At 39.2% G+C, this 25,824-nt stretch overlaps 1 protein-coding gene across 4 annotated transcripts in view; it reads left to right on the forward strand.

Moving 5' to 3' along the window:
• CNR1 (cannabinoid receptor 1) overlaps window positions 1-25,824 on the forward strand; it is a 52,896-nt gene that overhangs the window by 15,532 nt on the left and 11,540 nt on the right. For 3 of the 4 annotated variants that reach the window (XM_077903112.1, XM_077903111.1, XM_077903113.1), the window contains one exon: window positions 2,608-8,163. The exons of the other annotated variant lie outside the window; for it this stretch is intronic. In XM_077903112.1, coding sequence (XP_077759238.1) covers window positions 2,671-4,089 — 1,419 coding nt within the window. In that variant the 5' untranslated portion in view covers window positions 2,608-2,670 and the 3' untranslated portion in view covers window positions 4,090-8,163. Of the gene's footprint in view, window positions 1-2,607; window positions 8,164-25,824 lie in introns of those variants that run through there. 4 annotated transcript variants of the gene reach the window in all.

Consider the following 25,824-nt stretch of genomic DNA (forward strand, 5'->3'; position numbering starts at 1 on the left):
AGTCCTGGACTGGCTCCCGATAAGAAATGTTAGGCTCCAGTTTTGGTTTTCAGGCCAAATGTCCATTGAATTAATTACCTTTCTCTCCTCTAATTTTAGAAAAGACAAATAAATATTATTAAATCACTCTTTTCAGGCACCAGTTAATAAAATTCAACTGCCACCTATTAGGTTCATGTGAACATTTTCTAAGGGAGACCAGCCCTCTCTTTCCTATCATTTTATCAGACACCATTCCTCTGCTTGGAAACCACTTTCTAGTTATGGAAGTAAATATGTAAGTTCGCAGTTAAATGATGTGTGGGGAGGCCTGAAATGTAGGGGAAAACTGGTGGAACTAGTTCTGCCTGGAGGGAAGGGCTGGCCAAGGAGATGTCAGAAATGGAGGTAAGTCTTGAAAGATCAATGGAACAGACATCTTGGAAATGCGTATTTCAGGCCAGAGGGAGGCTCAGAGGGAAGGAGGAAGGTGTGCAGGTGTGATCCCAAGAGCAGCACGTCTCCTAGGGCCAGCGAGCTCTGTGTTTGAGTACAGGTGGGAGTTGAGAGGCAAAAGTTAGATTTGAGAATAAGCCAAGACCCTTAACAGCTGTCTTCACAAATTGTGGCTATTTTCTGTGTCCCTCAGATTATGGGTGAAAATTATATGTAAGTGGAGTTGTTTAGCAAATGTAACTTTACAAAGAGCAGAGTTGACTCAGCAGACAGCCTGGACTCCAGGATGGCAGGATAGAGCAAGGTGGGCCACATTTAGCACAGTGTCCCTATTCCAAGTTACTAAATAAACAGAAGAAAAAAACCACATTGTGATACTTAAGGTATGAATTTAGTTTTTTCTTCTTTGCCTCCGTGTTCTGTCTCCACTCACTGATCCTACATATTCTTGGCATAAACATCCTTTCCTTGGGGAAACCTCCTTCAACCACCCTAGACCGGCTGCTCCCACAGCATCTGGTATATCTCCAGTCAGAGCTGTCACCACACTTCATCATAATTATCGGGTCAGCTGTCTGTCCTCTGCCACACTGTATACTTTACGTGATAGGGATTCTTTCTCTCTCTTTTTTTTTTTTTTCCTTGAAGATTATTTATTTATTTATTCATGTGAGACACAGACAGAGAGGCAGAGATATAGGCAGAGGGAGAAGGCTCCTGAGGGGAACCTGAAGCGGGACTCGATTGAAGGACCCTGGGGTCAGGACCTGAGCCAAAGGCAGATGCTCAACCACAGAGCCATCCACGTGGATTCTTTCTTGAAACCACTAATGCCGAGCACCTAGTACCAACCTACCACCCTGGCACGTACTGGGTGCTCCATGATTTGTCGAATGGATGAATGAATTAATCATTAATTCAGATAGGTAGGATCCCTGTATTTTAGTAGGAGAACTCAGAACATTTTCATTTGTTGCAAGATAATAACTATCTCCCCCTACACACAGTGGGTTATATTAAAAAAAAAAAAGAAAAATACAGTTAGGAAATAAAATGATGGTTTTATGATTATTTAAATATTATAAGTACCACTCAGTAATTCTAATATCTTTATAAACTAAAGAGCCTAATAGCCATGTTTTAAAACATTTATAAATAGTAAAATCAATTCCCTGGCTGTTTATTTTGAAACAAAACTAAATTGCTTATCTTAGAATTGAAGAGCCCTTAAAATTTGGCCCCTTTTTCTCAGTCATCCGTCTTTCTGGTGCTGTCTACATGGAAAGCCTAGATGATACAGCATCGAGGCCTGTTTCCTGTCTCTTAGAATGCTTGTGTCCCTGCACCATTCATGGAGACACTATCAGGAAGCACTTTTTTCCATCATTACTGCTGCCCGGTGTTCAAGATCTTGGTCTTCCCCTGAGCCTCAGTGCAAATTTGCCCTTTATGATATTTTTCTTGGTTGGTGTAGACATTTTTGAAGTTCACCTCAGCCATGCATTGGTCCAGATGTCTCCTCTGGGAGAGGAAACTTGCCTGCTGGATCAGGCCAGCATCCAGATCTTCCCCCATGGTCATCTGTTCTTCTGGTGCTCAGAAGTCTCTCCCTCCCCCTTCACACTCAGCACATGGGCCGCATAACACAGTCCCTGATTCCAGACCATCTCATACTTTGGCTGTGCTGTACGTTCAGTCTTAGCTGTGTGACAAGGTGATAAAGTCTTCCAAGAGCAAAAATTGTGTGACATGTTGCTCTCCCCCATCCTCACCAGCATTAGGACACTGCTGTGACAGGACAGTAGAAGCCAGGTGGTGAATACTTTCTAATGCAACCATGAGTGCATGCCATGCCCAGGACACATTTCCTTCATTGACTCTTGGCCTCTGGAGGTCTGTACAGGATCACACAGTGGCTTAAATCCAGACAGCTTAAATAAGGAAAGAAATATTTCTAGTGTGTGCCACCACATCACCAACTTTGGGTGGCTTTTCTCTGGCTGGCTGACTCATTTTGTTGACTGTATCTGACAAGGATTTTATCTAGGCTCTGAGACAGGAATGAAATAATGTGATGGTACACATTTGGGATGTTTACAGTAGATTTTTAAAAAATTTTGTTACTCTCTCAGTCTTCTCATCATTCAGGTTCTTTGTTTTCCCTCCTGTTAGGATTCCCTGCTGCGGGTCTCTTTCTCAGTCATTTTGAGTTTGGCCTAATCCAAGACGGAGGTTATGAAGTCTATCCTAGATGGCCTTGCCGATACCACCTTCCGCACCATCACCACAGACCTCCTCTACGTGGGCTCCAATGACATTCAGTACGAAGATATCAAAGGTGACATGGCATCCAAACTAGGGTACTTCCCACAGAAATTTCCTTTAACTTCCTTTAGGGGAAGTCCCTTCCAAGAAAAGATGACTGCAGGAGACAATGCCCAGTTAGTCCCAGCAGACCAGGTGAACATTACCGAATTTTACAACAAGTCCCTTTCATCCTACAAGGAGAATGAGGAGAACATCCAGTGTGGGGAGAACTTCATGGACATGGAGTGCTTCATGATTCTGAACCCCAGCCAGCAGCTGGCCATCGCCGTGCTATCCCTCACACTGGGCACCTTCACAGTTCTGGAGAACCTGCTGGTGCTGTGTGTCATCCTCCACTCCCGCAGCCTCCGCTGCCGGCCCTCTTACCACTTCATCGGCAGCCTGGCAGTGGCCGACCTCCTGGGGAGCGTCATATTTGTCTACAGCTTTGTTGACTTCCACGTGTTCCACCGCAAAGACAGCCCCAATGTGTTTCTTTTCAAACTGGGTGGGGTCACCGCCTCCTTCACGGCCTCTGTAGGCAGCCTGTTCCTCACGGCCATTGACAGGTACATATCTATTCACAGGCCCCTGGCTTATAAGAGGATTGTCACCAGGCCCAAGGCTGTGGTGGCATTTTGCCTGATGTGGACCATAGCAATTGTGATTGCTGTGCTGCCTCTCCTGGGCTGGAACTGCAAGAAACTGCAGTCCGTTTGCTCAGACATTTTCCCACTCATTGATGAAACCTACCTGATGTTCTGGATCGGGGTCACCAGCGTGCTGCTGCTATTTATCGTGTATGCATACATGTATATCCTCTGGAAGGCTCACAGCCACGCGGTCCGCATGATTCAGCGCGGCACCCAGAAGAGTATCATCATCCACACATCAGAGGATGGCAAGGTGCAGGTGACGCGGCCCGACCAAGCCCGCATGGACATTAGGCTGGCCAAGACCCTGGTTCTGATCCTTGTGGTTTTAATCATCTGCTGGGGCCCTCTGCTTGCGATTATGGTGTATGATGTCTTTGGGAAGATGAACAAGCTCATTAAGACGGTATTTGCGTTCTGCAGTATGCTCTGTCTGCTGAATTCCACCGTGAACCCCATCATCTACGCTCTGCGGAGCAAGGACCTGAGACATGCTTTCCGGAGTATGTTCCCCTCGTGTGAAGGCACCGCACAGCCTCTTGATAACAGCATGGGGGACTCGGACTGCCTGCACAAACACGCCAACAACGCAGCCAGTGTTCACAGGGCCGCAGAGAGCTGCATCAAGAGCACGGTCAAGATTGCCAAGGTGACCATGTCTGTGTCCACAGACACGTCTGCCGAGGCTCTGTGAGCCTGATGCCTTCCTGGCAGCACAGGAAAAGAAATTCATTTTTTTTTTTAAAGCTTAAAAATCTAGAAGAGTCTGTCATCTCATCGGTTATATATTTTTAAGTTTACCATGCTCAGTGAAAGGTGATTGTCACCAGGATCAGTTACCTGTTCTTTAACATTTCGATAGTGTAGGTACTGAAACTCAGTTCTTCAGGGGTTTACAGTGAAGGAAGCTTGCTGCTGATGTGACTGAAGCTTTTTCCGAGTCTCAGCGAAATAGGAGAGAAACCTGTGGCTACACAGTCTGAAGTCAAAGGACCCATAGGAAAACACCATCAAATGAGTAATGCCTTTGTAACCACAACTCTCATTATAATGTGAAATGTATTTGTCCATAAGTATCGGAGATGTCCACTTTTACAAGTTACACTACTAAAGTAGAGCTCTTTTGTAAAATGTATTATGTCATGTGAGATGTGTATCAGTGTTAACTGTGTGTTATTTATATTTGTCTAGTTCAGCAAAACTGAAAGGTAGACTTTCATGAAAACAATGGGACATAAGCTGTGGATATACACCAGTGAGACCACTTTTTAAAAAATTATTGCCCGTGACTTTAGAAACCTTAATATTTTTTCCAATCTATTTAAATTTGACATTGAAATAACCATAAAGGTTTATTTTTCTGTTAATACAACAAGAAGAATTTGAAGACTATCCAGAGTATTGAGCAGAATTCATTGACACTTAAAAATTTGTTAGCCCTGCATTTTCATACGTGGACATTTATTATCTTCTGGACTATGGCTGTTCTGTTGGGTGATGGATTACAATCAGAATGGAAGACAGAAGGCATATTGACTTTTCTGGCTGACATCTCTGACTTTCTTTAGTCTTTAGCTATTACTAGACCTCTTAAGACAGCATGTGTCAATCTTAATGTATATTGTTATCACTGTGCAATTGCTGTTTACTTGAAGAGTACTGCATTCTTAGATTCCAGGTTTAAGTAGATTCCATGCCTGGGTGGCCAAATGAGTCTTCATTTTTTCTTAATTGAAAAGAAGTATTGTCTGGATCAGTAAAATTATACCGTGTGTGAGTGTGAATATAAATGTGTGTGTGTGTGCGTGTTTCTATCCCGTAACTGTTCCAGTCATGTCATAAAGTGAGAAAACTGTGACCAAGTGTAAATTTCACCACTGGCTGCACTCTTGCACATGAATTCAGTTTCTAAAATTGAGTTCTTCCAGAAACCTCGTTGATAAAAATACTGACCATAAACATTCAGAAAACTGCCCCCTCCTTTAGAGATTGTCAAGAACTACTCAATTGACTTTTAGATATTTTGTTAAGACCAGTATCTAACAAGGAAGAATAAATGACAAACATGCAAGTGAAGATCTGTATTTACCATGTCAGTGTTGGGAAGTGAGTGTCTCAGTTTCTGAGCACCTAATATCAACCAAGTCCATGGGGAGGTAAATCATCAAAGCGAAGTGGTTCTAGAAACCCCATGGTAACATTTGTCATTTGAGTATGTAGTTATGTGACCCTGATTAAGCAACACTGGACCTCGCTTGCTGAAGTAAGACTACCAGGTCTGGTCCATGTGGCTATGGAGGCCCGTCGGACAGTGGGTGAGACAGAAAAAAGGCAGCGAGGAGCCCACACAGTTGTGATTGAGGCTTGAATGACATGTGGCTGCTTCTGTGCTTCACCTAGAGGCCCGTTCTGACAACTCAAGACCCGGCTTTGATGGGGTAGATTTGAAGGAATAGGCCTCTCTCCTGTTCCTGGTTAGCAGGTCTGCTAAAGTATAAAGATGTGCATGGCTTTTTTTTTTCTCATGCCCCACCCTCATACTCCTTAATGGTACCATGGGTGCTCAGAATTGGGCTCTTTCCCAGTAAGCATTAATATTGTTCGGAAGCCACTTGACTCTGACAGCTTTTACTTACAAACAGTCTTCTCCTTACCCAGATAAAGCATGGTTCCTACCGGACCCAGGGACATGCATAGCATGAATTAAAGTGGAGAGCTAGCATTTATCTGGTGATTTCTAGCTCTCTAGATAGATGAGCAGCCTACTGGGGCAGTGACCTCTTGTGCAGTATATGGTCTGCAGGTGAATGTACCCTGTGGGCCAAGCTGGGATAGATTTAATTGTCTGTATAAACAGCTCAAATCTGCCTGCTGGTTGCCTCACCTTACCTCTCTGTGATATATACACGGGAGGGCTCAGGGTGTTAGAGGAAGAATAAGATCTCTTTAGAAGAGAGAGAAAAGATTATTTACAAGAACTCACCGTGGTCTGGTTCCACTGAAGAATTGCCAGTCTTTAGTCCCACATTATCCCAAATGTTAACCCACATGTTTCAGAGCTCACGAGGCAGTACCAACTCTCTTCTCACAGCTGTGAAGACCTGGTGGAGATGAAATTCTTGTTATTTATAGAAAAATTCCAGGATTCATTTTTGAAACTGTATTTCTGTGTATGCAATGTAGATTTTATAGTGTGTTGTGCTTTCAAGATCTAAATCATATATAATAAATTAAGGGACAATGGGGCTGACAGCACTAAACTTGGTGCTTATTGATATTCTAAGAATTATCTGTGAAATATCATCACATGTGTGTTACACTACCTTCATTTTAAAACATTTCAATTAGTTTGATTCACTTTGATGCTTTTAATATTGTTTCCTACCCCAAGAGACTCCAATGTTCTCCCTAATGAGTATACTTATTAGAATTACCATTCATTAGTATCATTCATTACCTAGTCCCTTAATTAGGCCCATTAACTTAAATATAATTTAAATTTCAATAAGTTTTATAAGGTCTGACTTCAGACTCACCTATCTTCCTCTGAGGGTAACATAATTGTCCTGACCATGCATTTCACTATCACATACGTCTTCAGAAAGGGCCAAATTCCCAACCTGTTCAGTTTCTTCAGAGTAATGATGAATCTTTCAGCCCTAGACCAATAGTTTCATTTAAACAAGGAAGGCTGTTTCCAAGAACCTCTAATTTTCCATTACATATGAAATTTGTGTAAAAGAAACAGGGATCTGGGAGAAGCTGCAGACATATGCCTACACTTGAGTTGTTTCCCAAGCCTCCCCACCACGTTGAGTCAAGCCTATCTGGCATTAAGTGTCTAGGAATTTTGGCTGCCTAAACTCACATTGCAGGAAATAGGTCCAACAACCAGATGAGAATTAGGCCCCGGATGAGTAGCACTATAGTTACTGTCCTGTTGATTCATTTCTGCCATTCCACATCTGTAAAAGAGACCACCAATATCATGCGCAAAATTAGATTTCTCACAATCTAACTGTATATTTGTATGATATTTTAAAATATCCTAAATGCTGGGCAATGGCTATTAACGATTGTCTTGCATTGGCCTTCTGATGAAATGTTAACAATGCCTATTGTAATATAGACAAAACATTTTATCTACTGATTTGGGCTGAATGTATGTAAATAGGTTTTTAAAAAAAGTCAGATGGTTAAGCAGTGGCCTACAAATCAGTAATTTTCAGATAGAAGAGTTTCCTTACATTGCTGTGGCATCCTAAAACCTATCTTCACGTAAACTTCGTGTACTAGGCTTGCTGGGGATCAGAGTCCCCAAGAAAGGAAACCTTTTCTTGTGGTAGTATGAATCAAGACACCAGATTATCTGGATTCTTATTTCCAATGTTTCAACTGGGAAACATAAATCTTTATTGTCTGTAAATCTAACATTATTCCTTTTCCTCTTAGAAGAATATCGTATTGTTAGATGTTTGTTAAGCTGGTAACACCCTTGCAACCGCTGCAATATCTTCGTTAGTAATCTGTATAATACTTTGTACACAGGTACTAGTAAGATTGTTATTCAATGTAGCTTCAGTCATTAACTTACTAGCGCAAAGTAGTACTTTCGTAATATTTACAATGTATTAAGCCCACACTATATTTTATTTCAATGATATAATTAAATTGTTATTTATTCAAAGAGAAAACATCCCATCATGTTTATTGTCCAAAGTTACCTGGAATCAAATAAAAATTCTAGATTCTCATGAAGAACATAAAATGCCTTTGAATTCCACCTTATTTCACAGTCTAACATTAAAACACTCAGGATTTAAGTTCTAAAAGATTGTGGAAGAACCGGTTTGTTCCCAAAAAGCACTTTTGACTTTATTTGAGAAATGAGGACAGATTGGATTAATGTAGTCATTTTTAACATAGGAAAAACATGCATAAAGCCATTATTTATATAATAAAGGAAAAAACCCTGCCATACCTTTTTAAAGCATTATTTCATTAAAGGGCTTAGTGATTTTGTGGTAATGCACAGTTCACAATGTGTAAATGAAATTGGAATTTAGCAGATTTAGCAAAATATATAAATCTGTGGAATTTATAAACACAAATTCTAAACCATGTGAGAGAGATACTTTTCAACATAACTTATAAAAATATAATTTTATTTGAACAGGAAGAAAAATAGTTTGAAAATTTTATGAAGTAAAAAAAAGCATTATAGGAAGTTTACACATTCTTATTATCTGAAAGTATGTTATCAGTTAATTTTGAAAGAAAGTAAAAATTTTCAAATGGTAAATTAGCAAATATTTGAAAATAGATTCTTTTTATTATTTTAATGACAAAATAAAAATTTAGCATTCTGCCTATTTCAGGAAACACTGTGGTTAACTGCATAATCTGAATGCTTCTAACAGAAAAGCAAATGACATGTATTCTTAGTTCTTAAATTTTACATTGGGACTTGATGGGAAAAAGATACAAACTTAAAACTGATCCCCCATCAATAATTCGTGTTGCCATTGATAGTGAAATATACATTCAGAATGATGTAGAAACAGAAAACCAAGTGAGGTATGCAAGAGTCTCCATAGTGTCCCCCATAGATGATTCCAGATGGAAAAAAAAATCCACCCTTACTTCTAGAATATTCTATGAGAAGGGTTTCTTCTGGATTGAAGGTGATACATGTGAAGTTTTTGGCTCCATACTGGAACACAGAAAGTGAAGAATACACATTATCATTGTTCAACTTCCTGTGCCTGAATGCTAGTGAGAGAAATTTGGAGTGTATGTATCTGATTAGGAGGTGATGAAATGTGAAGAATGGGTTAGTTTCTACACATCTAAAAGTATAGGTCATTGGGCTACTGTTCTTCAGAAGTTTCTGGTAATGTAAAGGAATGAATATATAGGATTATAGGAGACATAGCTCCCTGTGACATATCCAGAGGAAAAGAGAATGACAGGAAGGAATGAAATGAGGTAAGGAATTAATTAAAATAATAGAGCTGTAGACTTGAATTAACAGAAAAAATGAGATTCTGGGACTCCCCAGTATTGACTGCCGCAGCTTATTCATTGCTTTAGACATGGGTGTTCAAATAATTGTAGGCAAATGAATAACTTTTCTCTTACTGTTAAGAAACAGATGACTTATGCAGCACTTCAGTTGTTTAAGAATAATGATATTAGAAGGGTGCTTGGGTAGCACAGTCAGTTAAGTATTTGACTATTAGTTTCCACTCTGTTCGTGATCTCAGGGTTGTGAGATTGAGTCTCATGTCGGGCTCTGCACTAGGCATGGAGCCTGCTTGGGGTTCTCTCTCTCTCTCTCTCTCTCTTTCTCAAAAACAAAAACCCAAAAATATATTAGAATTCCTAACATCCTTAGGTAACCCTGATTCATTTGAAAATGTTCAAATACTCCTTATCCAGTATACCCACATTTTGACCAACGTCAGAATCATAGCAAGTCTCAAAGATACCCAGCTTTGGCTGACAGAGGCAGCTTTTGTGCTAGAAAGAACACTTAGGAAATTATTTAGACCCAGAATGTAGTTCTGTATTAGTCACTGTCTACTTGTTTGGCCTTGGACAAGCTACCACCTCTGATCTGGTTTTCTCATCAGTAAAAAATGCCAGCTCTGAAAATACCAGTAGGATCAGACAATATCAGATGTTTTGAAGAGCTATGAAAACTGTGAAGGGCTATACTAATGTAATTCATTTTATCTTAGTTATTTCGTTAATGTCTACATAAGTTCTTTAACTAATAATCAGGAATAAAGAAGCTACATTGTGCCAGAACTTTACATTGGCACTTTATATATATATAATTTAGTCCTCAAGTAACTCTATGATGTATATGTTGTTAGCCTTATAACATAGGTGAGTCAAAAGCTGAGTGAGGTAAACACTACATAACTAAGGTTAGAACCCAGGTCTTCCTTGATTCCAAGACCCATAGTATTTTTATGAAACCACAGTGACTCCAGTCATTCATTCATTATTCATTTAAAGCCATATAGTCCACAACTATTTATTGCAAGCTTCCCATATTCTAGGAAATGCAAGTTGAAGAACATCACCATTACTTAACCAGAATGCCTAGTAAAAATAATGCCCAAAGTTCTATTGTTTTGCAGTACATCTTCATACATGTAGTACATGGAGGTCAAGTATCTTGTTCAAATTCACATCAGTAGTTAGTAGTAAGTTGAATCTCTAGAGCTCAAACCCAGATCCTTTGTTTCTAAACTCTGGATCTTTCCATCTCACCACATTGCAAGGGAGCATGGGATGTGATGAGGTGTGTGGCTCTAACTATACTTGTGTTTTCCTTCCTTCATCTCCAGATGGTAGCAATTCAAGAACTTGATCAAATCTCTTCTGGATGTCAAAATAAATTAAATTTGTGTTCTTTATTACTTGCCTAGTAAGATTCATTACTCACTTTGGGTAACTGAAACAGTGGTTGAGGGGAAGTTTGATTTATTTTATCCCCAGACCTGTGTGCTACAAATACATTCCTCATCTTACCTACAATAGTGGATTTAGCAATTTGGTCACTTCCTATAGTTTTCATTTTAATTCTTTTAATTTAAAAAACTTGCTTTATTTTTAACTTGTACATAAAACAAGGCACCTAGGAAATAATGCTCTATCAGTCAATAAAATGTGACTTGTTAAAATTGTAAGATGCAAGTTAGCGGATATTTACTGAGAACCTACCTTGTGCTTGGCACCAAAAATAATGGTTAGCATGTATTCCATTTATTAGGAGATGCATCATCTCATTTAAACCTCTTAACTGGCCCGTGACACATTATGATTTCCATTTGACAGACAGTAGCTTGCACAAGGTCACATAACTAGTAAGTGGTAGAGTTCAGATTTTCTCTTAGGTACTACATTACTGAGTTGATAGCTACAAGCCAATTTCCATTTAGCAAACTGTACTGTGCATTTATTCTGTTCAATTCAAGCAACAATTATTGAGTATCTACCATGATAAGTCATCAAATTACTTAACATCTAATGAAAGAAGATGAACACTTAAACAGGTCATCTTAATACAATGCAATCAATGCTAAAATAGAGGAGGCTATGGAAAACCAGAAAGAGCACAAGTAACTGACTTAGAAATATTGAATATTGAAGCTGAGTATTGAAGACCAAGTAGGAGCTATTCAGAAAAAGAGAAAGGGAAGATAAATAATGCTACGGAGAAAATGGAGATAAAGAATGTTATAGGGAAAGAAATAATGGTGGGGTAGGGAAGGCAGGTGAGAGATTTAAGAGAGCATATGTCCAGAGAATGACACGTAGTCTCGTGTGGCTGGGACATGGTCCCCATAGGAGAGTGATGAGGATGAGGGCCAGGGGCCAGATCATCAAGGGCCATAGATACTAAAGGGACTTATTTTTCCCAATGTACTTCACTGTGATTTATAGAGGCCTGTGCAGATTTATACTATTAGGCAAAAAAGGTCAAAGTTTAAGAAGGCTTTTCCCTAATTCTTCTTATTCAAAGAGATTTTTACAAAGCATTTTATACATATGTAAGAGTATCGCTTCCTGCTTAGCCCAGTAGAGCACCCAGGGGTGGGGGTGGGGGTGGGGGCTCCATAACCTGTTTCCTAATTAGCTGGCCACATATTGTCCTTCCTGATGACATTACTGTCACTGCTAGAAAGAGCATTATTCACTAGGAACTGAGGGACATCAATTAGCTCCCGAAACAGAGCAGTCATCAGTCACAAAGTGTTCCTGGTCATTATTCACCTGGGCTGGGGCAAACCCTCTGATCTCAGGATGACAGAGACAGTATTGAACACCAGCCCTTGAGGCCTCCAGCCCTCTGCCCTCCTGCCCCCTTTGTAAATAAGATTATTGCTGCTGCTTCTGCCTAGTTGCCCAAAGAGATACAGAAATCCTTCAGGGAACAAATAGATAAGAGGGAGAATCCTTTAAAACCATCCAAAGCAACCCAACCCTACACCTGACCCAAGTGTAATTATCTCATTCGTATTGAATAACACAGATACTTTTCAATTAGGAGTTTGAGTTTATAAAGGGAAGGAAAAAACTAAAAACAGTTTTTGAGTTATTCTGTGGGGAGGGGAGCAAAGCTTTAAACTATTTTGGCATCAATTCTTTCCCAAAGTAATTGCTAATTTAATTTACAGTTTTTGTAAAGATTTTACCACACATATATTCACAACATCTACACAAAGAAATTTTGTGTCTTTTTAAGGGAGGTGAGGGGGCTTGCTATGCTTTTTCTTTTTCTTTATAATATTTCTGGTGTGTGTCTCATTCAAATCTCTGATTATTCTAGAAAGGAATTATTTTTATTCTAGAGACCATTTAGCCCTTCAATTTAGCCTCTGATTGCTTGTCTTGTTAAATCTCCATCTTTCTAACCTGGGTGGCTATGAGCAATTTGTCTTACTTGGTCATCCAATGCAAATATTTTCAAGTATTTGAAATTGAGTGATTGAGGAATCAGAGAAAAGCCTTACAGAATGTCCTTTGTTTCCTAACAGAAGGAAAACCCCTATGAATTTTAGCACTATTTACTGAAATTAGATAAATCCAAATATCTCTTTGAATGACCCAGAATATGTCACACCTGCTGCAAAAATGCCACCATCTCCTGAAAAGAGCCTCCAGGAAGAGATGAGCAAGATGGGACATGTGACTGTTACAGCAAATATGGATCAATGTATATCTTGGTACAAGTTGCCCTTCTGTGGCCCCTCATGAAAATTTGCTTCCCAAAAGCCCCAGTTCCAAGCCTGATTGGTTGAGGTCCCTAGCTCTCATGGCCATTGTGATGCCCAAGTGGAAGAGGAATAGCAGAATTCACATATGGGAGGAGGACTGTTGGACAGCGCTTTCTTTAGCAGCAATTCTGATAAGTCCCAAAGCATGAGAGCTCTTTGTTCTAATCACATTATGTCCAAGCAAAGGGAAATAGGAAAAGAAATATTGATTCTGGGAAACTGATTATGAAATTAAATTTTTTAACAAGGTGGCCTCAGGAGATGCTTGCAGTAGAACAGAAAATTCTTGAGGCTTAGTGAGCATGCTAACAGACTACCTTGGTAGTTTAAAGCTAGAAACAAATAATGCTATGGTTAAAATGCAGTACCTACCAATGGAATCAACTTCTATGGCTCTCCTCTTCTAAAAGGCACACATCTAGCCTTCTTAAAGGTGAAGAAGAATGAGGTCTATTTCTAAGGGGATTAGGCAGATGACCAATATATGATTTCTCTTCTTTGGTGGAAGCATGAAAATGAATGCCAAAGTCAGGGAACAGTCATGAACCAAGGGCCTTGGCAAGGCTTCATGCCCTTCTTCTTACTGCTATCATCTCTGACAGTAAATACTATAAACAGTCTAAAAAGGAAATTCCTGCCTTTGTGTCCAGGGCTAGAATATTCAGAGTACACCTAATGGATGTTAGGCACTGAGCCAAGAGAATCTAACACTGTAGGCAAAATCAGCTTTACTATACTTAAACACTTACAATTTTTTTGGCTTATTTTTCACGGCACTATATGTTTGTGCTGGAACTATGAAGCCATCTGCACAAATGGCAGCAAAGACAGAGACAGAGCAATCATCTGGAAAATGGGAACTAAAAACACTAGCTTTTGTCTAGGGATAGAAGAGCAGAAATGAGGTATAAGCCACAGAAAAGAGTAAGAAATTTAGAAATGAAAATGAACTTACTCCAACTTGTTGGATCTAAATGAAAATTCTGTAAGAAACTGATTAAAGTGTTTGCAAAGATATTAGGTTTAGAAACTTAAAAACAAATATACCCAAATATACATAAACACAATAACCAATAGATTTAACGTTGCATAAAGCAGAAGCTTCTAAAGCTTGCTGTATGAACTGGCCCATTTGCTCTCTCCTATATACACAGAATGATTGTTCAAGAAGTGTAGGAATCTAATCAGGTGTGGCTGATTAAAAACCTATATCCAATTTACAATAAGCACTTCTCAGCTTGAGAATGAGTCTGTTCATCTACCGGGTAGTCAATGAAAGCATCTTGGCAGACTTAGCTACACAGGTGTTTTAAGACCACTTGATATATTCAAATTCAAATTCAAATTCATAAAAAAGATGAGTGGAAAGGGAATTGTATTTCCTCACAAAAATAATTTGCACCTGTGAAAGATCTCGGAGCAGGGTGTGCCTTGAGTTGTCAATTCCTCTGGTGGATTTAAAACATAACTAAATGTTCATAAATCTATTTATAAGAACTTTTCAGACATAGCTCTATTGTTCAGAGTGAGATGTTCCTACAGTTTAACACTTTTCCACTCAGCCTACCTTCTAATTCCACACAAGCACTTGCATCCTTCTGTATTCGGTAACCCGCAATTGTTTGCCATGGATAGATTGATGAGCTGAACATGCTCGGTTCTTCAGGGCAGAAGACCCCTACACAAATTTGAAATTGTGTTAGGATATAGGCAAGCCCCAGGTCTTCCCAGTAATGGTGAGTGGAATAAAGTGAGTAATGAAATCCATAAATAATCCCCAGATGGCCAAATCCTTGATGGCCAAATATGAAAAATTCTGTAAAGATGTTACCACCAATGCTAACAAGTGGGAGAGGGGGCCTATTAAAGGCTGATGCCTTCTCTCACTGACCTCGGTCTCCTGACAGAAATAGCAGGCAAATAGTCAGAGAGCACCAGGCCTGGGAGCAGAGATACTGGGCAGATTGCCTAATTAGCTTCTAAATAACAAGGAAAAGACCATAAACAAGGCAGAAGCAAGCCAGAGGGGATTTTGCTTCCATTTAGCAATGAATTTGTCCATGTCCACTGGATGCCAAGAAGACTAAGCATCTCGGCCTACCATGTGGTACCTCGGACCCTCTCCCACGGCTCTCCAGAATGGTCCTGGCCATCAGGCTGCCTCCCCACACAGCGGCTCCCTAAAGCTGCAGAGACTCAGCGAGGCTGCATTCTGCAGAGGAAGGCTGCATTATGCAGGGTCTGGTTCAAGGCCTGACATAACAGCTGAGCACACCCTTGGCTGAACTTCCCCACCCCATGCGAGGCCCCAGCAGTCTTTCTCCTAGCTGCTTGCAGGGTCGATGCGCTAGAATTGTGATTAAGTGATACCGGTGCTGTGACATCTTAAGTCTGTGAAGTGCTGTATTCATGGAAGGTTTTATGGGGGGTCGGGGTTAGGAAATGAGCTAACCATGCAAGTAATCTCAGAGCAGCCTCTTTCCAGGAGCATCCAGTAGGCCTAATCCCTTTGTTCTGTTCCACCTCCCCTACCTAGCTCCAAGAGCATTGACAGCCTGAAGGGGAGTGTGGTGTTTGCAGCCAACACTGAACAGAAGAGAGGCAAACCTCTGCTATCTAGCTGCATTGCTGGGAGAATTCTTTTTAAAATATGATTCTGTCTTCTATGATCAAATTCAGTGCTGCCTAACTCTCCCTAGAGCCTTCTGGGTGACTCAGTAGCAGTTCATCTGTGCACAGAATTCATATATAAAGTCAAACTCTTTGCTATAGATATTATTTTTTTCCAGAGATCATATATATGCAAAAAATTGAAGGCACTGAAAATAAAAAAAAAATATAGATGATTCTCAGTAGATTTAGAGGCATACTTGAAACTTCTCCATGTAACTGATACTAGTATTTATTTCAGTACCAATTTTAGATCTAATTTTGGGAATTCATTTTGGGAATATATATTGAAAAACTTGTACATTTGACTTTCAAAAACAGGATTGTACCATGATTCCCAGCTCTCAAATATCACATTCTGATTGCTTATTGCTACATTGTTCTTAACTTTCTAGCCAAGCTAAAACGCTATGCAAAGACTAAATTGTTTTACTCTGTTCCTTAATGATAGTTGTCATGAACCAACCAGAATTTGATTATTAGTTGATTTATATGTTATTCATTCAACAAACACTTGTGCAAATCTATTGCCTATGCTGGGAAAATAACTCAAAGCCCTTAGGAGGCTATATGGTTCTGTGATAATTTATAGTACATAAGTAATCCTTTGCAGTCACGGATCTATGATTCCTTGATTTAGAATATCTATTGAGGTTTTGTCAACATTCACTTCTCCCTCCTTAATGACTATTTTTACCAAGCCCTCTGAGATATGAAGTCACTTGTAAAGGTGTTAGGATAGAGAAGTATAAGCGACACAAGACTTCCTGCTAAGAAACAGTATCGATTCTGTGCATTTCACACTGTACTGGCACCAAATACAGTGCCAGGCACTGGTTTGCAAGGCAGGGAATGGTGGAGGATGCTAACCCCATAGTTGGGGGCAACAAGCAGTTGCTAGGGGAAGAGAAGCTGTGGTTGTTTTCAATTAGAAATGAGTTCAGATTAATAAGATCCTTTATTAGATTGCAAATGTCTTCATGTTGCATTGAATTTATCAGTCATTTATACCTTAGTGTAAATGTTTTAAATACTAGCTTCAATTGTGTGTATCTTTTAAAGAAGCACTTTTACTTCACTCACTATATATTGCACACTATTCCAGAAGTTTCCTAAATCAGTTTTAGACAACCTCTTACATAATAAGAGCATCTTTCTTCAATACTCAGAACAGTTCTTCAAGAACTTAAAAAAGTCACCTCATGCATAAAAAACAATATTTGTATATTAATTACACTAGAGTCAATTGTTAAAGCAGCTCATGTCTGGAAAACTACTGCCCTAAGACCCTACCCAGATACTCTAAGGACTGAGGAATGAAACAATGATTCAACACGCCTGTAACCTATTTCTGGCACATTGGCTGGAAATGTCTGACTTAAGATATCTGAGATTTAATTTGGTAATGATATAGGATGGGAAATTTTAGAACATGAAGTGTTTGGATGGAGTTGAAAGGCTTTGAAGGCTACCAAAAGGGTAGCAAGAAGTCTTCGATTCTTTTAATCTGTCTGAACATGAAATGAGAGGGCTTTTCTATATCAATTGTTATGATGTCACTAGTCAGATTTAAAAGCCATATGGTTCCAGTACTAAAGGAGGAGAGCCTATAATCTATGATACTATATAAAGCCTAAGCTTTAAATAATATATGTCTACTATGTAGATCCTGATCTATTGTCAACTTCCCCTTCAGATCAGACATCCGTTCTTCTGGTAATTCTCCTGGGAATGTCTTGATCTCATTTGTGGAAAGGCCAAGAGGCTGCTTGCACCACCTCCATCTAATGCCTTTTAAGCTTCCAGAATTCCATCAATGAAATAAGTGCTTATTCTGCACTGGGAATTTCAGTTTCTATATAAACATTGTAGGAAATCATTGTTTCTGAATAAAAATGATTAAAAGATTATTCTGATAGGCTACAAGGTGAGAAGTTCTGTATTCCTTTAAAGTTAGTAATAATGCTGTTGTTCATGTATATGACATTTTCTTCCACTTGGAAAGTGTTTTCCAATAATTTATTAGTTTTGCTCAATTGAATGCATTTGCCCTTTGATCTCCATGATTCTTATTGAAGGCATGTTCTTTTTCCCAGTAATAACTGGTGTTACGGCAGGATCTTTCATTTCTGTTTTAATTTATATAATTCTTTGACCCAAGGAGTCAGAAGTCACTTATAAACAAATTGCTTTTCAAAAACCCATCAGGCAATAGCCATTACCTGCCATTTGCAGATATAGATACTGCAATTTACAAATGTAGATACTAGAATCACCTGATGATTCCTTTGCTTTAAAGTCAGGTACAAATACATAGTAGGTTTGGGAATTCAAGTGTTCTAGCCACTATAATATCCTCTTTAAATGATACAGTGATGGTAAGGTAGGGAAAGTAAGCAGAGACTAGTGAGGAGAAATATAGTCCAATGGCATTATTCCAAATTAAAGCAACACATTGAAAATTCCCTCAAACTTACTGCATGCATATCTGAATTTACCAAATAACTGAAGTTGAGTATAAAGTTTAGAGTACAGAGGAACCTTCACCTACAGGAATTTTGACTACAAAGATGCTGGTATGGAGACATCTGCGTGGCTCAGTGGTTGAGCATCTGCCTTTGGCTCAGGTTGTGATCCTGGGGTCCTGGGATTGAGTCCTGCATCAAGCTCCCCAGAGGGATCCTGCTTCTCCCTCCACCTATGTCTCTGCGTCTCTCTCTATGTCTCTCATGAATAAATAAAATCTAAAAAAAAAAAAAAAAGCTTGTATATCCTCTTGTCCATAAGTCCAGAGACTCAAAGACAGTTAAGTTTATGTAAGTTTAGCTGATTAAGAGTAGAGGTCCTAGAATCAGACTGCCTGGGTTCACAACCCAGCTCTACCACTTTATGGCCTTGGGCAAGTCATTTAACCTCTACCTCCAGTTTTTTCCACTTGTACCATTTTGAGAGCTCATAAGAAACTATACATAAAGGGCAATGAGTTAACCATTTGAAGCTTGAAAACTAATCATTCTTGTCTTTCCTTATTTTTTTAATAATAAATTTATTTTTTATTGGTGTTCGATTTGCCAACATAGAGAATAACACCCAGTGCTCATCCTGTCAAGTGCCCACCTCAGTGCCAGCCACCCAGTCACCCCCACCCCCAGCCCTCCTCCCCTTCTACCACCCCTGGTTCGTTTCCCAGAGTTAGGAGTCTTCCATGTTCTGTCTCCCTTTCTGATATTTCCCACTTATTTTTCCTCCTTTCCCCTTTATTCCCTTTCACTATTATTTATATTCCCCAAATGAATGAGACCATTATCTTCAACATCTGTTCCCCAAATAACCAGTTTCCCATACCGAAAAATCTATTGAGATAGGTGTCTTCTACCTCAATGACTGCCACTGTGTCATGGGGTGTTTCTTGGCTCTGTGACAAACAACCCCTACCCCTGTTTCCCCAATGTGGTCTAATATTGGTTAAATACCAAGGGGGATCTTGGACCCATGAAGTCCTCCACCCCTCATGGCAAAATGTCATCAAGAGCACTTTTATTATTTTGCTACCTTAACAAACTCCAGGTGTGCTGCTGAATTTATATTAGAATATTAGGGATCCCATACTGGTTTTCAACATTCTGACTCTACATTAAAAAGATTTTCCATCTGTCAATCACTTTCTTGTCCTTCATCTAAAGCAAGATCAATGTCTCCACTTGGGAATTTACTTAAGGCTCACATTCAGATGCTGCCAAACAAGCAGCCCTTTCCCTGGCCCCTTAAAATGACCTGGAGCTTAATCTACTCCTCCACCTCTGCGCATCCATTAAAATGCCTGCAGTCCCCAGTGTAGAACACTAAGAGAGGCCTTCTTATATTTGATATCAACTATTTTCTACCACTCTAGAGAGGTAGAAGTATAAAAAAGCACTATACCCTTATTGAAGGAATATGTCTTCCTTTCTCCTTCTCTATCCTTCCTCCAGCCCAATGCTAAGTCACCAAATGCTGCTTTCAGTGACCCTATTATTAAGGGAGAAGGATGTATTCTTGGCATCCAAATGCATTCTTCTTTGTCCTTTACAGATAGTGATTATGGCTAGTTAAAAGCAGCACTATTAATGCTATTCTTCAGGCACAGAATGGATTGACCTGGTTATCTAATGACCATAGATAACAAGATGTCTATAGGAAAACTTCCTCAAAGTGCTAAACAACAAACTTACAAACAAACTTTAGGGATAAAGATCACCGCTAGGTTCAGCCTCAAAGATGCAATGTTTTTGGGAAACAGTTACTCAAACTTTCAGTGAGGTCAGCAGTTTGACTTATCTTTGAGGTAGGCAGTCCCAGAGATAGGTCACAAACACACTACTAATCTGTCTGTCAGCAAGCTTATATGGTATTGTTAATAGTATTGTCCATTTGATCTGGCCTGACCTGGGCCTGTGGTAGCCCTATGCAGCCTAACCATTTGGCATCCCTTCTTTTTTTCCCCAAGATTGATTGATTGATTGATTGATTGATTGATTGATTTAGAGAGTGGAGGGAGGGGCAGAGGGTGAGGCAGAGAATCCTCAAGCAGGCTTGGGGCTTGATCCCAGGACCCTGAGAGCTGAAACCAAGAGATGCTTTACAGACTGAGCCACCCAGGTGCCGTACAGCAGCCCTTCTAATGAATCTTCATTAAGTATTTCTTCAACATATATTCAAGATAAAAGTTGAGTATAACTCAGAAGGAGGGACAAAAAGAAAGCCACAGGTAGTATTGTTTCAATTTGTATGCTCACCCAATAACAAAATTAAAGGTTCTGCAATTAATTGAATCTCCTTTCCTTTGAAGGTATTTTATGAGCAACTACTTAAGTACTTTAAGTAGCAGGTAAGCAGCTGGATGGTGGGCACAATCCACAGAATGTATTCTTTACAAGGTTGGCCCACGTTTATTGCTGGCTCTCACTCTTGGTCTTTGGGCAAGAACCTCTCTTTGTCCCTTTGGATGATCATGGAGCCCCTGGTTGTAGGCAACAGGCCCATATTCTATCCCCCTGAGGGTAGTGAAGAAGGGAAATCAAACAGACTATAATTAGCTATTGATTTCTTCCTTAAATTTTACCAAGATTCAATTTAAAAAACAAGGTCTTTTAAACCTAAATTAGTCCTCAGAAAAACACATGAAAAGCTGAAGGCACCATAAGAGTACCTGGAGCCAAGTAATTTTCAGTGGCTTCCTTCCAGGTGCTGTTGGGGTGTTTTTAACTGCGCTAAAGAACTCCCTCCATTAAAGTTGTAATAAAAGCCTAGTGCAATGATTCTCCAACCTTAGCTTGCATCAGAATCAGCTGGAATAGTTGTTAAAACACAGATTGCTGGGACCTACTCACAAAGTTTTTAATTCAGTAGGTATGGAATGGAATCTGAAAAATGGCATTTGTAACAAGTTCCTAGGTGATGCTAATTGAGATGATCATTTTTTCTGCCTCCCTTAATATTTTAATATTTCTCTGCATCTTTTTAATATTTGTCTTCCCATTTAGAATGTAAGTGTCTTGAGGGAAGGAGCAAAGTCTGTCTTATTCATTACAATAATCCTAATTTCTCCCACAGTGTCTCACTATGTGTTTAGTGAATGATATATTTATTAATTTTTTGCTTCCATATCTCTCAAAATACTTCTATCTTAATAAGAATGGCAATTATAATAACTAAGTCTAATGTCCATTAAAATAGCCTAGAAAAGGGTGCATGGGTGGCTGAGTGGTAGAGGGTCTGCCTTTGGCTCAGGTCCTGATCCCAGGGTCCTGGAATTTAGTCCTGCCAACAGGCTGCTGCAGGAAGCCTACTTCTCCCTCTGCCTATATCTCTGTCTCTATGTGTCTCTCAGGAATAAATAATATCTTTAAAATAAAAAAAAAAACAGTCTAGAAATTGTGCCAAGTGTTGACTTACATAATCTCATTTAATTATCATACCAATCTCTTGAAGATTTTGTATTATTCCTCCCTATCTTACAATTAAGGAAACTGACATATAGAGATATTAAGTAATTTGAGACTGGTTACATTACTAGTAAATTCTATGCCCAAGATTTAAATCAGGAAGTCTGATTTCGTGTGCTTTCCTCATACCTCTCTGTAAAAATCACCCTATACTATTCATGATCTGTGCCTGCTTACCTCTCTACCCTTTCCTTCACCTTCACACCCAGTAACCCAGACATACCATGTTGTTTTATCATGCACCTTCTATTTCTAGTGGCTTTTCCGCTTTATGGGTCTGGAAAACAACCATTCAACTTTTGAACTCAACTCAGTTATCTCCAATTCTAAAAAATTTTTCATAACTGCCCGAACCCAGTAGATAGACTGGACCACTGCCTCCTTAATACCCTCTTTGTACCTTATTCATCTCCAACATTCTATTGCTTTTTCTGCACTGTTGTGGTCTGTTCTAGAATAGGACCTCTGCAAGATCAGAGACTACATCTTAACTGGTTTTGATATCTTCAGAATTTAATATAGATCTTCATAGTGGACATTAATAAACATTACATAAAGTTCCCTTATGCTTGTAATATTTATCATTAGAGTATAAAATAAAAACATCTATTTTTGATAAAAACTTTTCATCATTCTATTATCCTTTTTTTAGCATTAAAATTTTTTATCACTATTTTCATTTTCAGGAGTTCTATTTAATGCCTTCAAAATCTGCATCATCCAAAATTTATTATGTTCAAGACTTGGTAGCTAGATTTCATTTGTTTTTATGTCTTGACTCTCCTTCATGGTGACTCATTTCCTCGTGTGGTTTGTAATTTTTTAATTTGTGAACTCATCTTCTGCAGAGCCTATTTTTCCCTGGAGATCCTGATTGCTCTGAATGTGGGAGAAAAAAATAAAACACTTTTGAGTCCTTTCAGATGTGTTTTCATTGGGGATTTCAAGTCATTTGATAGCCCAAAATCAGCTTCTAATGCTAATTTCATGGTTTAAGTTTTCTGTACCACCCTAGTAGAATAAATTCAGACTACACCTACATTTGGCACAACCCACATGTGGCTTTAAATTTCTCATAAGCAACTCTTTCCCCTTCCCCTGAGGCCTTGGATAAATAGTAACTTTATTTCTGTCTTTCTGAACTGGTAGGAAAAGTTTTTTAGATCTCTTGACAAATAGGGTAGCTTTTTAAGACTTTGAGCTCTATGCACAGAGTTGTTTTTCAGCCTCCAACCTCACACAGATACAAAGCTATGTCTCTGGGTCCCAATCTCTGGTCTCTAACTACATATTTGATTTGAAATCTCCTTGGGCAAGTGGCATCAGCTCCTACTTACTGTTCTGGTTTTGGTTTTTCTCTTTGCTGCCACTTTGGATTTCCTTTTCATTCTTTGAGCTACGTACTAAATAATCAATAGAGAAATATTTTTTCCAGCACTTCAATTTGCATTCTTGTCTTCTCAGTCTTCCATGTTGTTAAAAAGTCCCACTTCAGATTTTCAGAATGCTTTCATATGCTTTTTCTTCATGTGATTCACCTAAAAACTCCCAAGAAAGATGAGCCAGGTTGTAGACCCTCTTACACTAGGTAATTCTGTAGATTGAAATAGTTTAAGAGACTTACCTAAGTGCGCATAGATAATAAGTTGTCTTACCAGTTTGAAAATTCAGGTCTTCTAGTTTTACTCAAAAGGTAAGGTCCAAGGATTCAATCAATACCTACTGTAGGCAAAGTTGGCCTTTTTAGCAAGTAGTCCTAAGAATACCTCCAACCTGTTTTTTGTTTGTTTGTTTTTGTTTTTAATTTTTTTTTTTATTTATTTATGATAGCCACACAGAGAGAGAGAGAGAGGCGGAGACATAGGCAGAAGGGAGAAGCAGGCTCCATGCACCGGGAGCCCGATGTGGGATTCGATCCCGGGTCTCCAGGATCGCGCCCTGGGCCAAAGGCAGGCGCCAAACCGCTGCGCCACCCAGGGATCCCTGTTTTTTTGTTTTTTCGTGGGCTCTAGACCTGGGTTTATTCTCTTGCCCCTTACCTTGCTCCACCCCTCTCTCCCACATCTTTATCACTTCTTCTGAGTATTTTAGTGGATAAATACCATTCTCAAATACACTAAGCAATCTTTCCCACCCAAGTATCTTCTAAGCTGTCTCTCAAACCTTATAGATTTACCCAAAGCATTCTTTTCCGTAGGAATCATTCTCCCTTCCCTAATCATAGTGAAGATATTCATCTCCACCCTACATCTTTCTGCTTCAACTCTTTTTATGCTTACACATTGTTCTTCCACCAGTGAATGGAGAGAATTAGGAAGATAGGTCAAATTTAAACTGCAAGAGAATAAAGACTCATGGAGCTACTGAAGAATTATGTGCCTATTATAGAAATTATGTACTTTGTCTGTCTATGTTGACCCATATTATTATGGGACTCTCTATGGGGTGAAATGATTTCCAAATGCAGTGTACTCTGAGATGTTTGGGTCTCATGTAAAAATAACAAAGCCTACATATGGAAGACAACCATGGTCACTTGGAATTGGACCCTTCCAATACACCTAGCCCAGGGGCCATAGCTACCCAAAAAAGAAAGAGTAAGGATCAGAATGCTAAATAAGAAAATTCACTTGGGTCACATACCTTCTTCTACTTCAAATATTTTTTCTCGTGGAATCTTCTTGATTCCTGAAATGTTTGGCTTTGAGTCTTAGCCTTTTTTTGTTTAGACTTGTTTGCATTTAGTGAGTTGCCCCCAACTGTTTATGTTGCTCCTGATTACAATCCCTTTGGAAACATGTTCTGGAAATTTTTTTGTCACAGATCTCAAGTGACAGTAAGAAACACTATTAGCTGGATTTCAAAAGGCCCCATTCCCATCTTCCATACAGGAAGAGAGATCAAACCTTTTGTCTTTGAACACCAACACTGATAGAATAGATAGTGCAAATGTATACATAAGTCCTACATCAAACATTTTATGACGCATTCTGAGTAAATAAAGAGCAAATGTCAGATGCTTACACTACATTGAGGGAAATTCTATCCCCTCCCTCCTCCCCCAGAAAACCTACGAAAGCCAATCAAAAGTCTCACTAGCTTCAAATTTAATTACAAGTAAAAAGAAAATATTTACAAATGGAAATCAGAAAGTTAGGCACTCCTGAGTATTAGCTTCAAAACATCTTGTTAATTAGTCAGCCTTTGTCATCTCCTTACCTTAGGTCAGTCTATGCAAGGGAAATCTGTGTAGAAGCACTTGTTTTTCTGGGATTACTTATTGCTAGTAAAAGATGTTTGTGCCAAAATGGAATGTTTAAGGTTATCTTCTTGTTGAAGATGACACTTGTCACAGTGTGATTGCCAGCAACAAGGGAGAGTTAATGCAAATAGTTTAATATTATCATGTCTGAGATGTATTCCATTAGTGTCATAGCACGTTGGATTAAAGACATTCTTCTAGCATGTTACATCTCTATTGTCCCTTCATATTTATGGGCTGCTGCACCAAAAAGAATGAAAGGGTCATCCAGCTATGATCTGAAAAGATGTTAGGACAGGAAGCTATTCTTTTAACCCATTATCATTATTATTTTTACCAGTGAAAAGCACTAAAAAAGCTTAGATTAAGCAACTGGCAATTCAACTGTAGACAATCAGTATTCAGGGGGCAAAGGTGACTTAGATGATTCTATCTTGCCATCATAATCTCCCCAATGTTGTCATGTAGATCCTTCAGATGGAAGGTGTTAAGTTTGGCACATAAAGGCTGTTTTTCTTCTCCTTTGGCTCCTGTAAAGAGAGCTAACTATTGCCTTCTGATAATTTGATTTATTTGTGGGCTCTCTGACTCTGGTCAGCAAGTGCAGTCTGAGAACTTGATACTTATGTAGAGAGAAGTAGAAGGTTGCAGAACATGACAATCTTGTTCACCAGGAGTCCATTTATGTGCATCTACTGGGGGCAGTGAAGGATGTTGTT

The sequence above is a fragment of the Canis aureus genome, chromosome 7 (assembly GCF_053574225.1).
Source record: "Canis aureus isolate CA01 chromosome 7, VMU_Caureus_v.1.0, whole genome shotgun sequence".
Taxonomy (NCBI): domain Eukaryota; kingdom Metazoa; phylum Chordata; class Mammalia; order Carnivora; family Canidae; genus Canis; species Canis aureus.